Source organism: Syngnathus acus, chromosome 4 (genome assembly GCF_901709675.1).
Source record: "Syngnathus acus chromosome 4, fSynAcu1.2, whole genome shotgun sequence".
In the NCBI taxonomy this organism is placed as follows: Eukaryota; Metazoa; Chordata; class Actinopteri; order Syngnathiformes; family Syngnathidae; genus Syngnathus; species Syngnathus acus.
In genome coordinates this window covers 2,897,191-2,911,370 of record NC_051090.1, presented here as the reverse complement: position 1 = coordinate 2,911,370, position 14,180 = coordinate 2,897,191, and the positions used below count along the sequence as shown (strand labels likewise).

General features: G+C 46.0%; 4 protein-coding genes across 7 annotated transcripts; 3 read left to right on the top strand and 1 right to left on the bottom strand.

The window, feature by feature from the left end:
- Positions 1-132: 132 nt before the first annotated feature.
- LOC119122069 (tetratricopeptide repeat protein 39C-like) lies at positions 133-4,161 on the bottom strand. 2 transcript variants are annotated; one of them, XM_037250244.1, is made up of 15 exons: positions 4,079-4,153; positions 3,842-3,995; positions 3,517-3,565; positions 3,298-3,426; positions 3,103-3,217; positions 2,630-2,987; positions 2,398-2,566; positions 2,238-2,331; positions 2,053-2,160; positions 1,878-1,987; positions 1,603-1,726; positions 1,430-1,527; positions 1,263-1,367; positions 1,004-1,042; positions 133-926 (listed from the first exon to the last, which is right to left on the bottom strand). In XM_037250244.1, the coding sequence occupies exons 1-15, from the start codon at positions 4,101-4,103 to the stop codon at positions 837-839; spliced, it is 1,767 nt and encodes a 588-aa protein (XP_037106139.1). In that variant the 5' UTR covers positions 4,104-4,153; the 3' UTR covers positions 133-836. The 2 variants fall into 2 exon arrangements, with proteins under 2 accessions (XP_037106139.1, XP_037106140.1); XM_037250245.1 differs by having other exon boundaries at positions 3,842-4,161.
- A 510-nt stretch (positions 4,162-4,671) lies between these two features.
- zgc:103559 lies at positions 4,672-7,568 on the top strand. Of its 2 annotated transcripts, none has more exons than XM_037250246.1 (11): positions 4,672-4,859; positions 5,048-5,211; positions 5,317-5,431; positions 5,667-5,813; positions 6,026-6,071; positions 6,151-6,244; positions 6,343-6,529; positions 6,619-6,757; positions 6,839-7,011; positions 7,083-7,115; positions 7,179-7,568. In XM_037250246.1, the coding sequence occupies exons 1-11, from the start codon at positions 4,716-4,718 to the stop codon at positions 7,329-7,331; spliced, it is 1,395 nt and encodes a 464-aa protein (XP_037106141.1). In that variant the 5' UTR covers positions 4,672-4,715; the 3' UTR covers positions 7,332-7,568. The 2 variants fall into 2 exon arrangements, with proteins under 2 accessions (XP_037106141.1, XP_037106142.1); XM_037250247.1 differs by having other exon boundaries at positions 4,673-4,859; positions 5,060-5,211.
- A 104-nt stretch (positions 7,569-7,672) lies between these two features.
- Positions 7,673-9,991, top strand: agxta (alanine--glyoxylate and serine--pyruvate aminotransferase a). The gene is made up of 11 exons (XM_037250249.1): positions 7,673-8,053; positions 8,154-8,346; positions 8,435-8,499; positions 8,564-8,664; positions 8,732-8,802; positions 8,881-8,965; positions 9,061-9,159; positions 9,223-9,292; positions 9,372-9,467; positions 9,559-9,687; positions 9,874-9,991. The coding sequence occupies exons 1-11, from the start codon at positions 7,772-7,774 to the stop codon at positions 9,979-9,981; spliced, it is 1,299 nt and encodes a 432-aa protein (XP_037106144.1). The 5' UTR covers positions 7,673-7,771; the 3' UTR covers positions 9,982-9,991.
- Positions 9,992-10,178: 187 nt separating this feature from the next.
- Positions 10,179-13,700, top strand: cep63 (centrosomal protein 63). 2 transcript variants are annotated; one of them, XM_037250279.1, is made up of 13 exons: positions 10,179-10,554; positions 10,630-10,807; positions 10,879-10,974; positions 11,068-11,187; positions 11,302-11,394; positions 11,474-11,641; positions 11,702-11,784; positions 11,860-11,994; positions 12,061-12,154; positions 12,447-12,512; positions 12,595-12,764; positions 12,824-12,977; positions 13,106-13,700. In XM_037250279.1, the coding sequence occupies exons 1-13, from the start codon at positions 10,514-10,516 to the stop codon at positions 13,259-13,261; spliced, it is 1,554 nt and encodes a 517-aa protein (XP_037106174.1). In that variant the 5' UTR covers positions 10,179-10,513; the 3' UTR covers positions 13,262-13,700. The 2 variants fall into 2 exon arrangements, with proteins under 2 accessions (XP_037106174.1, XP_037106175.1); XM_037250280.1 differs by having other exon boundaries at positions 12,827-12,977; positions 13,106-13,697.
- The last annotated feature ends 480 nt before the right edge of the window (positions 13,701-14,180 follow it).

Sequence of the window (14,180 nt, the reverse complement as noted above, 5' to 3'; positions counted from 1 at the left end):
GTCATAGCAAAACGTACTGTTGTGTTTATTAATTTCATTTATAGGCCTAGTTGGAAGCTAGCTAGATATATAAATAGATAGGTACGTTGATAGAGATATATTTATATGGCTTGTCAGATTAAAAGAAAACACTTTGAGGGAAAAGAGTTTATTGTAGAGTTGAGTGACATTTGAACTGAAATGTGGATCAAAACATTACTTGACAAACGGACCACTCGCACACTTCCACGTTCATCACAGAGATGAGGAATAACAAACACGATAAATAGCACAATTTCCTCCATCTTCTCGGAGTGGCTTTTTGTTGGAGATTCATCAAAATCGACACGAAAATTAAGGATGACACTCGATGTAAAGAGACCATCACAAATTGAAGAAATTTGCAACAGTGGCAAACGAAACATACTTCACAGCAGGCAAATGTGTTATAACACTGAGAAAAATTCTGTTAAAACCGTTTTGAAAACATTTGTGTGGCAAAAATTCTGTTAAAACTGTATTTGAGGCAATCACAATAAATATTGAGTTCTTTTCCCTGCATCAAACATCTTAATGTGTGCACAGGTGCTTGTTGTGATGAGCTAAATCATACAATAGGTGAAAGCATTTTTACATGGGCGAAAACCTTGTCAAAACACGGCACCGTTTGTTGCAAGTGGGACAAAAATACAGTACTTGAATGTACAGACTTAAGTTTGCATCCGGCACTGGTATCTTAACATTGTACAATGAGTAAATAAGTGATTTTCAAACTGGGTCTGGAGGTTTCCTTTAACAGATTCAGTTCGTGGGTTAAAAGATGATGTAAAAAGACTAACGCCGACCCCCATCTGGAGTCACTGAGGCACGAGTTCCTTCAGAGAGGCTAACGCCGAATGGATGCGCACGTGAAGCCTGTTCTCAAAGTCGTAGCCCGTGAAATCCTCCTGGAAATACAAATGGAGAAAATAAATATCAATCGGGTTAGCCTGTAATGCTAAGTGTGTGTGCTAACCATTTTTACCTTTGCTTGGAGTAGGAACGATCTTCCCTTCCCCACTGTCTGATTGGTGGGAACACAAAAGAAATGTGTCATCAAAAACACGTACCTTAAAATTATTATTTTTAATCAGATTTAGTGTTTTGGATGTATAATTGGAAAAGAAAATTGGACATACTTCTGAATTAAATTTAAATATACCAGCACAGTCTAGAACATAAATTAAAATATATATATAAAAAAAAATAATAATAATTAAGAGGCAGATGAGGACTGGACTGACCTCAGGTTTAGCTAACAGCATGCAGCCCAGCTCGTAGACGGCGTACGGCTGAACGTACGAATTGGTCTGACGTCCGTGCTCGTCTCTGGCTGCCATCTGGAAGGACTGCGCAAAAATATTCCACAGTAAACACCACATGGGGTGATTGTCAGAGGCTGTTAGATTACCTGAACGGCGTCTCTGATGTTGCCGTGACACTTGTGGATGGCGCCCAGCAGGAGATGTTTCAATCCTCGACACGACGCCTCGTCAAGACGCTGCAACACTGAACCCACAGCGTTACTCTTCACTTGCACAGCTTTGTTGACACAAACATGTCGCAACAGGGTCACTTTCGTACCTTGGTTCATGACCTGCAGCTTGGACGACGAGCAGTTGGGAAGCGCTTTCCACAAGTACAACACCTCAATGACGCCCAGGATGCAAAGCTCCCTGCTGAGTGAGATCTTCCTCAAACGCTCCGCCTGTACCCACACATCAAAGACACATCCCGAATCAACGACACTCATCCAAAACACACCACAGCTCCATCACCAAAACAACAGACACACATCTAATCCTCATCCAAGACACAATACTCCAAAGAGAGCGATTGTCTTTTTTTAGAAGGCATACCCGTTTGACAGCAAACTGCTCAATCTGGTTGTTTTTCCTCTTGAACAGCTTCTGCACATCTTTGAAGACACCGCTAGCGCCGTCCAGGTCGCCCGAGGCGCCCTGACACACTACGGAAAAAGACCAAAGAGATGCCACGATGCTAATGTCAGTAATGCTAATGTCGTCTTCTTACCTCCGGTCAGGTAAGCGTAATAACACTGCGACCATCTTGACTCATTCTTCAGCCTCTCGAAGGCCAGGTGGGCGTCTTCGAAGTTCATCTCGATCATGCTGCACCAGCCTGATGAGACAGATGGAAACGATTCATCACCGCAAATCCCTGACGAGCAGCGCCAGACCCGACGAGCCGCAACGTACCAATCTCATACAGACACACGTGCTGGAGTTCTCTTTGGTCTGAAGCCAGTTCCAGTGCATCGTTGAAGCACGCCAGAGCGCTGTTGATGTGACACTAAGGATACACAAAATCACGATCCTGAACGCATCACCGAAACGTTTGGGCCTAAGGCAGTCCTACCTCCAGTCTGTGTACGCGCCCCTTGAAGAAGATGAAGAGGGAGGAGTTTGGGTAGACCAGCGACTTCCTGTGCAGGATCTCTTTGGCTTCAGTCAGGCCAGCGTGAGAATCACACCCGTCGAGTGCAAAGAAGGGCAGCACTACCGTGTGGTACCACAAGAGGGCCAAACTGATGCCGCAAAAGAAAAACTTTAGTCACAATTGGAGAGTTTGTGTTAGTTTTTGTACTTACGTAGCTAAAGGTGCCTTCATGTCCTTGCTCTCGCTGGCGTAGGCAAGTGCGGCGAGGCCTTGCAGGCGGTCTCCGGGGAAGCCCAGCAGGTTGATGATCTTGAGAAGGTGAGGGGGCACCATGGAGATGCACAGGTGGAACAGGCCGTAGCCGAAGCTCACCGAGCCCTTCAGGCGGTCCAGGGCCTCGGACGTCACACCGCTCTCCACCTCATTGTGGTTGGCATTGTCGGGCACGGCGGCGGCGGCGGTCTCGGCGGTGGTCTGCTGGCAGGCGTCCTGCAGCTGGCTGATGTCGCTGTGACATTTGTTGTACATCTTCCACGCTTTGCGGAGTATCCATCCACCTTTTATGTACGCTGTTAAACCACATTTGTCATATTTATGGAACAGAAATCAAAAGAAAGACAATAACTAACTTGCTAACAACAAAATAGTCCACACCACAGAAGTGGAAGAAAGTACGAAGCTGACCTGAGAGTTCCTGCTTGACAAACGACAGCACGGCCAAGTAAACCTGACAGTCGGCCACAATGATCTGTCTTTGCAGGCGGTCTACCACCACCACTCCGGACCGCTGAGAGTCCATCTGTACATACGCAGAACATTCGAGAACTGTCTTTGGCAATAATGCATACAATGAAATCAAGTGTTTGATAATAAACCGACACTCTTCTTAATCTTGTTCCTGATGGTCTCCAGCACGCCGACGCTGTCGCTCTCACACAGCTTCTCGGTGGTCTTCAGGTCATCGCAGGCCGTCTGCATTTTCTCCTCTTCGAATGTCATCATGGCATTCTGAAAACGTAATTTACACACACCTCAAGGGACCTTATCAGCATAATGTCACATGTACTCCAAATATTTGCACACAAGCGTATCACTCACCAAGAAGCTGACAAAACTTGCCCCGAAGCTCATCAGCGGACTCTGACTCCTGCAGAAGACAACACGAGTGAAAATACACCACAAACTGCATGCAAAGCTGAAATGTGCCATGATGACTATTAAACCAGGTGGCATAAAGGTAAGGCATCTGGAAGGTACCTTTATTAATTAATATATACACAAAAACATCTAAAAATGCCTCAGCGTCAAGTCCATTTTACGAGGCTGGCGATGTGACGTCATGAAGTTGACTTCACCGCATATTTGTTAACACGCCCATACCCGCACAATCACGTATTTCTATAGGCGAGCACGGGAACGTTACCGGTATCTCCTAAATAGCTCATCGCTCTCCTTGAAGCCGTTGTTGAGGAGCATGTTGATGCCTTGCAGCGCCATCTCCGCATCATCGATGTGCTCGGCCTTCTCCTCCTCCACCTGCTGCTGAGGCTGCTTCTGCTGATCCGGGCCCGCCATCGCTGCTCGTGTGAAGATGAGGAGGATGAGGTTGATGGAGACAGTTGTTAAAAGAAAACCTGCTGCTCACGTTCACTCTATTCATCCATTGTTTTTCTCGAGCTAGCCATCCATCCAGCAATCGCTTTCCCCGCCTTGTCCTCCCGGGTTGTGCGGCATCCGGTACATTACGTAATGAAAACAATCACGTGATTCGGCGAGATTTGCGTTCTGACGTCACTAGAAAGGGAACCAATGCTGTTGAAACATTGAACATTTAAGAGTTTGACGAAGATGTTTTATTCAATATTATTATGATTTTACGTTTATCTGGTTCATTTTTCAAGTGTAATTTGTATTCTTTTTTCTCTCGTTTGTTAACTTTCTTGTATTTCACTTACATTGGCATTTCATCAAAGAAAATTAGGTTGATTATTAGCTTGTTACCCAGCCAGCTAAGTAACTCATTAGCTAGGTTGCTAGATGGTCGGACAGATAGCTGCGTAACTTTGTAGCGTGTAAAAAATAGTAAAAACGTCCTCTTAGTTGAACATAATAACACATAATAATGTTCTTCTTGTTTGGAGTGTTTTGACAGTTGTCACATGGTGGTGGTAATTCTCCGAACCATTTAGACTGCAGGCAGGGGCGGGCCGACCCCTGAGCATTCCACATGATCCGGTTTAGTCATTAAACAGACATTTTGAGTTTGTTATTCATATTCACAGGCATTGAATGCAGACATGGAGCTGGGATCCACTGTGTCGGCGGTGAAGAGCACCAGAGTGCTTCTGGGGAACCAACAAGTCGGATCTGCCATCATCCTCATACGGGATGGGAAAATCCATCAAGTGCTTTCCGCTGAGGAATTTACAGAGGACGTGGAGGTAAGATCAAACTGTTTTGTTAGATTTCTCGTTGTCACAAGCTACTGGGTCACAAATTAGGTTGCACGCTACATAGAAGCAAGTTAATGAGCTCGAATAAAGTTACAACGAGATAGCTCTCTCGGTTCTGCATTAAGTAGATAGCAAATTTGCTAACTCAACAGGTAGCTGGCCAGTGAAACCTGCAGCCTTGTTTGCAGGTGTTGGATGCAGGCGATAGCGTAGTGATGCCGGGAATCGTGGACTGTCACGTTCACGTCAACGAGCCCGGACGCACCTCCTGGGAAGGATTTTGGACGGCCACCAGGGCGGCGGCAGCAGGAGGAGTCACCACCATCGTGGACATGCCCCTGTGAGTGACCTACCCATGGATCTAGCAAAGTATCACGTGAAATGATTTTGTTACTCTTTTAACTATTAACTTCCATCAACCCTGTACATTACCCATTTATTCCAGAAATAGCATCCCGCCAACCACCACGCTGGCTAATTTACAGGAGAAGTTGCGCGAGGCTACGGGTAAATGCTTCGTGGACACTGCCTTTTGGGGTGGTGTGATTCCCGGCAATCAGGTAAGGCGGTGTATCAAATAACAATGCCGCTCCTTCTCTCACTACCCGTGGACATAGGGCCCTATTGTTAGAAACGGGCGTTTGCGCCGTTGTGGGAGTGAACACAGCTGATTTGCACATGGCGGAAGCATAAAGCGACTCGCTGGAGTCCATTCAGGCATGCAGAAAATCAACACGTGTGAAATACATTTATAAGGAACTCCACAACACTAACAAAACTCTCCTCTGCTTAAAGCTAGAACTTCAGCCCATGATCCAGGCCGGAGTGGCTGGCTTCAAGTGCTTCCTGATCCACAGCGGCGTGGATGAGTTCCCTCACGTGAGCCACGGAGACCTTCAGGCTGCCATGGAGCAGCTGAGAGGAACAGGAAGTGTCCTACTGGTACACGAATACACCACAGCAGGGCACATTAATAATCATTGCTGTTTTACATATCATTAGCATTATTAGTTTCAGTTAGCTTTAGCGCACCTCTGTTTTGCATACAGTTAGCATCTGACCACATTCTGCGTCTATTTTACTCAGATTGAGCGTTTTATGAAAAAAGATGATGGAAGATCGACACGTGGGATCTTTTTTTTTGTCTCTTTTAGTTTCATGCTGAGAAGGAAGTTCAACAGACCAGTGAGAGCAATGGCGGTAATTTTCTATTTACTGTAACACTTATTGCAGTCTCCCCCATCAGGTATATGGACTGATTATGTTATGTCCACATCAGATCCTCAACAATATGACACCTTCCTGCAGTCTAGACCTGACATCATGGAAGTGGAGGCTATCCGCAGTGTGGTACAGCTCTGCACCGAGTACCAGTGAGATCATCATCACCATGACAACCAGAAATAATCAACTCCCAGTTAGCGATATTTCAGGGACGTTGTTTTATGTCCGCTGTGTTTTTGTGCTTCAGGGTACGCTGCCATGTGGTCCACTTGTCTTCAGCTCAGGCGCTGCCTCTCATCCAAGAGGCCAAAAAGGGCGGGGCCCCCCTGACGGTGGAGACCACCCACCACTATCTGAACCTGAGTGCAGAGGGCGTACCAGCGGGGGCCACGCAGTTCAAGTGTTGCCCACCCATCCGATCAGCTCACAACCAGGTCAACGGCAGTTCTGTCACTTATTTTGAAATCTGTTTAGATATTAAAAGTCTTTGTGTCTGTACCGCCATCGTAAATGATACTTGCAGGATCAGTTGTGGGCGGCGCTGAAGGAGGGCCACATTGACATGGTGGTGTCGGACCACTCCCCCTGCACGCCTGACCTTAAGAAACTGGACCTTGGAGATTTTACTCAAGCCTGGGGAGGAATTTCATCTCTCCAGTTTGGTAATACCGGCAACAAAAATCTTGTCGTAAACTCCTCTATGGTCATAAATCACAATTTATGACTTGTTTGATATTGGTTAGGCTTGCCTCTGTTCTGGAGCGCAGCCAGTCAGAAGGGCTTTCAGTTTGGGGACGCCGTACGCCTCCTGTGCAAAAACACGGCCCAGCTCTGTGGCCTCGGCCAGCAGAAGGGCAGCCTGGCACCGGGTTACGACGCTGACCTGGTCATCTGGGACCCTGAGAGAGAATTTGAGGTTTGCAGCAAAAAAAAAAAAAGTCCAAGTAGCTACAAGGCTGGTAAAAACTTTGTTTCATCCTGGTATAGATTAAAGAAGAAGGCATACATCATAAGAACAAGGTAGGAAACAAACTTGAAGCAGGATTCATTCTGAAATTTGATCTTTGTGCTCTGTATGCGTAGCTAACTCCGTACCTGGGGGTGCCTCTCCGAGGCGTGGTGAGGTCCACCATCGTGAGGGGACAGCTGGTGTACCGCGACGGCTCCTTCAGCACAGAGCCCCTGGGGAAGACCCTTCTTCTCACCCCGAGAACCATCCCTCAGGATGACGCATGAAGACGAGGACATGAAACCAAGTATTTTTAAAATATGATTATAGCCACAAAAATATATAACCAGACAGTAGAAGCACTATATTAGATGTAGTTACTTCTGACGTTCATGTTCTGGCTGTCATGAGATGGTGAGAGTCCAAGTTAGAATATGCTACTTTTTAACCTTTCAAAGATAAAAGTATTAACATAAATATATGATGGAATATGTACCCATTTTACTATGTAAAATAAATGTATAGCGGTAATATAACAGCTTGTCTCCTGATTTGCACATTTTTAAATATTCAAACTTTGTAGTAAATATTTTACAGAAATATTTATTCAGCAATTATGTATCAAACCAAGTCTGCAATTTACACTATGATAGAGATTTTAAATTGATCTTGACATATCATTACGTATCACCGAATGTCATTTGTTACAACTTGATTGGATGATACAATGCCGCTAAAAAAAGTGAAGAGTCATTCGTTAATATTTAACTTCAGCCAAGGACTGGCAGACAAACAAAGTTGGAAAACTAGTCTGGTCGGAGTTCGCACAGCTCTCCGCACAGATTTAGCCATGTCCTCCTTGGCGGTTCCACCTCCGGAACGTCTGCGGACTCCCATGACGGTTCCTCGGCGCCACATGTTCGGACCCGGACCCTCCAACGTTCCGCCACGCATCTTGCAGGCCGGAGCCAATCCCGTAATCGGACACATGCATCCAGAAACCTTTGAGGTAACACCCAATTGTCTTTTTATTTTGACTGTGAAAAATGGGTGTGTATTTACAAAACAATCTTTTAAAATGAAAATGAATGAGATGTGTTGCTTTGCAGATAATGGCCGACATCCGCAGCGGAGTACAGTATATGTTCCAGACTCTGAACCCGGTGACTTTGGTAGTGAGTGGCACGGGCCACGCCGCCATGGAATGCGGCATCTTCAACGCCGTGGAGGCCGGCGACAGCGTGCTGGTAGCAGTTAACGGCATCTGGGGAGAGCGGGCGGCGGACATGGCAGGGAGGATTGGTAACACTAGCTTCTTAGCAATTACATTTCCTTTCTGACTTTTTTTTTTTATGAGTATCAACAGACTGAAATTTCATTGACTCAACAGGTGCTGTGGTTCACACCATTATTGCGCCCCCTGGTGGAGTCTTCACCAATGCAGAAATCGAACAGGTAAGCGGACACTGACGCTAACATGCTAACAAATCAATATCGATTGATTGTTGTGCCACGCTAGGCGCTAATCAAACACAGGCCTGGACTGCTTTTCCTGACACACGGAGAATCGTCCACTGGCGTCCTGCACCCGCTGGACGGCATCGGACAGCTCTGTCACAAGTAAAAATGATAAAAATAAAAATAGCAATGTGAAGCAATGATGATGATTGCGTTTGTGCCTCAACAGGTACGACTGTTTGTTGCTGGTGGACTCTGTGGCGTCAGTAGGTGGCGCTCCAGTGCGCATGGACCAACAAGGTATATAAAGTTAATATGCTCGATCACATACAAAAATATTGTACATCAAGGCAATGGGACACTTCTCTTTATGTTTAGAGATCGACATCCTGTACACGGGTTCGCAGAAAGTTCTGAATGCCCCACCAGGAACCGCACCCATCTCCTTTAGTGAGCGAGCATGGTAAAGCCTCAAAAACAAGCCGCAATTACTCATACAACGCCAGTCAACTACAAAAAAAACAACTTCCGTGTAGAAATGCAGCATTTTGCCCACAGTCGGAAAATATTCGAGCGCAGAACAAAGCCGGTGTCGTTCTTCTTGGACCTAAGATGGCTGTCTAACTACTGGGGATGCGACGGCAAAGCCACCCGAGTGTAAGGACTCCATTAAAAGGGTTTCAAAGCAGAAATCTTGTCGTGAACTAATCATCTTCGCAGGTACCACCACACGGGTCCCGTCTCTGCATTTTACTCCCTCAGGGAGAGCCTGGCCATCCTCGTGGAGGAGGTGAGGCTAACTCATCATTTGGTGGCTCAAAAGTACAAAGTAAATATTTATTTGTATCTAATCGTCTGCTGCTCGGTAGGGTCTGGAACATTCCTGGAAGAAACACAGGGAAGTGGCTGAGTATTTCCACACCGGTTTGGAGCGTATGGGACTTAAGCTCTTTGTGGAGGATCAGGTGAAATGTTTGGTTGGTCATTTATTGCAGCGGACGACAAGTCGGGTCACTCATCACTAATTGTAATAATTTCTAATACGAATTTTCCAAGGCGTTGAGGTTGCCGACGGTGACGACAATCGTGGTTCCGGATGGATACGACTGGAAGGAGATCACAGCCTATGTCATGAAAACGCACAACTTGGAGATCTCCGGGGGGCTCGGACCTTCTGCCGGCATGGTAGTGTGCAACCTACGTCTCTATTTATCTGTCTTGCTGGCAGCCTGCCTAACCCTTAATGCGCTAATCACGTGCCTCGCTAGCTAGCAACGTGAAAACTGCTGTCACCTACTTCTTTGGCAACCAATCAACATTCCTATCTTAGCTAGCATGTCACTTAGCAACCTAACATGTTGGCTGTTGCAGGTGCTGCGTGTCGGTCTGATGGGATGCAACAGCAGCATTTCGAGTGCGGACATGGTGCTGGAGGCGCTGAAGGACGCGCTGGCACACTGTCACAAGAGCAAAGTCTAATATTAGCATCATAAAAAAAAATTACACTGTCACTGACAAGTGCCATATGAGATCTTGTTATTATAATAAAGTTTTTTATAAATTAAATTGTTTCCATGGTTTCAGTATATGCGATGCCTGCACAAATTATCTGAATCAATAAAAATGACAACTTTTAAAAAAATAAAATTAAAAAATGACAAATTTCGCCTCACGGCTTCCGTCGGACGTGATGACGTCACTGGAAAAGGCGGGGTCTCTCGCTTCAAACAGGAAGTAGTTTGCTTTTAATGTACTTTGAGAAGTTTGTTTTCCTTCAATGTTCAGTTGACCACTAAATATTGTTAATTTATTTCCGTTTAGCGCGCTAGTTGCAAGCAGTTAGTCTTTTGAAAAACTAAGATATTAAGCGCTAGATTGCTTCGCTTTAAACGTAAGCGATAAGTTAGCTTGGTGGTTGCTAGCCGGTAGCTAATTCACCTTTTTACCCAAGTATGTATAAATAGTCTATTAAAGTTATATGGTTAATATTGGAAAACATTTATGAGCTGTAATGGAGGCGTGTTTGGGCTCGTTGCTGAATTCGGACCTCAGGTAGAGTCATGCTAATAGTTTTGTAACTTGTCATGTCTCCTATTTCATGCACTTGTTTGTCCACAAATTCTCCAGCTCAGTGCTGTCAGCGTGCGAGCCTGAGCTCCAGGAGTTGATGCGGCAGATCGACATCATGATGAGCATGCAGAGGAGCGAGTGGGAGACACAGATACGGGACCTCCAGCAGCAGCTGAAGGGCGGCCAGGAGGACATTTCCACATCCAGGGTGATCATCCAACGCAAAGACCTGGAGGTGAATCATACGTGGTGGGTACTATTATGTTCCTGAAACTCTGACATTTGTCTTTTGCTTTGCCGTTGTAGATTGGAGTTCTCCGCAAGCAGGTGGAGGACATCCAAGCCGGGCGACATGACTTGGCAACCAAGTACGAGAAGCAGCTGGGAAAAGTTAGTGAGGAGGTGAGCAGTTGTGATGTGCTGTCACTGTCCAAAAATCGAAAAGAACACTTTCACTTTATCCCACTTCACCGGGTTCCGCGTGAAATCCCTCAGCTGGACAAATTAAAGAGGAATTATCAGAAGCTTGAGCGCCGACACATAAAGAAGGGCAGCACTGAGGAATCCAAAGATGAGGACGTGTCTGAAGTCAGGGTGCTAAAGGAGAAGCTTGAGGTATTACACAGAACATCGATATGATAGATTTATTCTGGAATATGCTTTCCATACAACTGTCTTTCTGTCCCTTTGCTGCCACGGTGATGTGACTGCTTCCAATTCTGGCTGCAGGAGTACAGTCAGAGGTTGGTGGTCTACCAGACGCAGCTAGCAGAGTTGGAGGCCCACAAGAACAGTCTAAATGAGGAGCTTGCACACGTCAAAGTAAACGCATTAGTTTGTACCTTTGTGGTATCCAAACATGATAATTAATCTTACAATAGAGAAAATGATCTTTGTCCAGGCACAGCGTGCGTCCGAGCGCCTACACGCCGACTGCTGCATGGATGCTCAGCGAATGCGTTCTCAGCTGGATAAAGTTCACCATGACCTACACGTGCAGGAAATGGAACTGGAACGCTTCCGAGCCCTGGCAAACACGAGGCTGTCGAACGACCGTTGGCAGCGACAGGTAAGGAAGAGCGGCGGAAAAATATCGGCGCGACCAATCGACTTGTGTTTCGGCCGACAGGATAAGACGGAGGAGATCGAAAGGCTTCACAAAGACGTCAGCACGCTCAAACACATGCTGCACGACAAAGAGCGAGCGATAAGGTGGGTAGTCTGCATCCAAAGGTGTTGATGAGTGAGATCACGTGTGTATCTATAATGTGTGTGTCGTTGATTCAGCTCATTGGAGGAGTGCTTGACATCTCACGACGCGGGGAAGCTTCGCGAGGATCTGCAGAGGGCCTCCGCGGAGCTCGACCGCGCTCGCACGTGTGAGGCTCACCTCAACGCGCAAGTGACCCGACTCAAAGAGAGGTATGTGTGTGTGTGTTTTGGATTGTCGATAAGAATGATTTTGTGACCGTCTGCACGTGTGCTCAGATTGGAAGAAACCAGCGTCCAGCACGCAAAGGTCCAACAAGAAGCCAGGGTGCTAAAAGACGCCTTTGATACTTCAGTAGCAGAAGTGAAAAGGGTTGGACATCTCTTTTTTTTTTTTTTCCCTCCCACTGGTGACACATCATACTGGAAGTGACATCCTCATATTAAATATTCCACATTTCTTATTTACCATATCAATTGAATATTTAGGTATATAATAATAATTAAAAAAAATGTGTAACTATACATTTGACATTAAATTTCATTCAAAAATTTACATGTTTCACAATATTTGTATATTTATTTGAGAATTGTTACATATTTACATACCGTAGTTCCATAAGCATATTTTTAAAACCTATACAATATTTCATGCACATTCTCAGTTGCGAGAGGAGCTGTCGAGGGCGGAGCAGCGGCACAGCGGAGACACGGATGACGTGAGGAAGCAGGTCGGTCGTTATCCGTGCTATTTCCTATTCTATGGCTTTCATCACACTTCTCTTTTCTATGCTGATTGTTTTCTTCTCGCAGGCTGAGGCGTCGTCTGCAGCATCGTTGGCCTCCCACAGGGAAAGCAGCGTAACGGAGCAGCCCCAGCTGAGGCCGGAGCTCACGCAGACGACGCGCCCGAGGCCCGCCGGGGACGGGCCGACCTCGCAAGGACACACCGCAGACGACCCTGCCAAGACGGTTGCGGAAAGGTTCGCCAAACATAATCCACTTCAGACTTACTTTGACTTAACACCACTTCCTTTGTCAGCAGCAGTGTCAGCGAGGGAACTTCCTTTGACGGCGACATCCAGCGTTTGTTCACTCAGCTTCGCTCGACGGGCTCCCGGCAGCCGCCCGGCGAGCAGTCGGCGCTGACCAAGCGCGCTCTGGAGGGACGAAGCTTCATCTCGCCTTCGCCGCCGGTGAGCTCCCACCCTCTGCACATTCTTGGACATCTCCCAAACACGTGGGGGGGACGTCATTCGCCTAAAAGCATATTTGCCATCCTCTCAAGATGATGGACGCTGACTGGACTTTGGTATTTGTTCAGGATGCTTCTCAGGTGGACGCCACCGTGTCGCATTACCTGGAAAAGGAGATGCTTCACTCCAAGGAGCTTCTGCACAAGATGGACACGCATATCCTCGGCATGGGCGACAGCCACGCTGCCACCGTGGCCAAGTGCCTCAATGCCAAGACATCGTGAAGGTGGAGCAAAAACTCTTTCTTTTAGTTTTTTTAAACACTTTGCACATTAAACATGTCTGAAAAGTGACAAGAATTCTGCTAGATCTCATTTTTTTGTTTTGCCAGGAAATTCCTAACAGATTTTTTTTTTTTTTTACCTTGTAGTTCTGTGGTAAAAATGAAAATTGTTTTCACTTCAAATATGAATGTAAATGGTGCTAAAATATATACGTGTGCCCCCTGAATTACATCTATTTTTATATAGGTAAAAAATACAGCATTAAAAAAGATCTGTCTCAAAAAATTACTGTCCCTAGGTTATTCCTTCATGTGCCACTAGAGGGGGCACCACGCACACACATTATAGAGGCTTACTGAACTCTCGTGAGATTTGCGTTTGTGACCTGGTGAGGTCATCAAGGCCACCTGAGCTGGGTGCATTGGTTCCGTGACCCCCCCCCCAGCAGCTGCACTCGCTGAGAGTGAATGTGTGTGTGCGAGATGTAAAGAAAACAGACTTCACAGCTGTATATTGCATTTGATGAAAAAAAAACAGTTTAAATTTTGTGCAAAATAAATTACGAGAAAGTTTTAGTCTTATGTGCAATAGATGGGCAATACTCAGGTACAATTATACACGCACTAACAAGCAATTGTAATTTTAGAAAGGAATGTCACTTTCCTTTGACTCTTGACTGACTCCAGAGTCCAGCACTTCCTCTGTGTGTGTTAGGGGGGGCCATGGCGTTCACAAAACACACAGTTGATTTACTGTGAATAACACCTCAATTTAAAGAGAGGATAAAAGCAGTTACTTGTCGAGCAATATGAATCCTGCCTAGCAACAACAACAAAAAATGTACCCAAATTTTAGTGCTCTCTGCTGACACCTCTATTTTGTCGCCCAAGGGAGGTCACACACTTTATCTGCTCTTTAC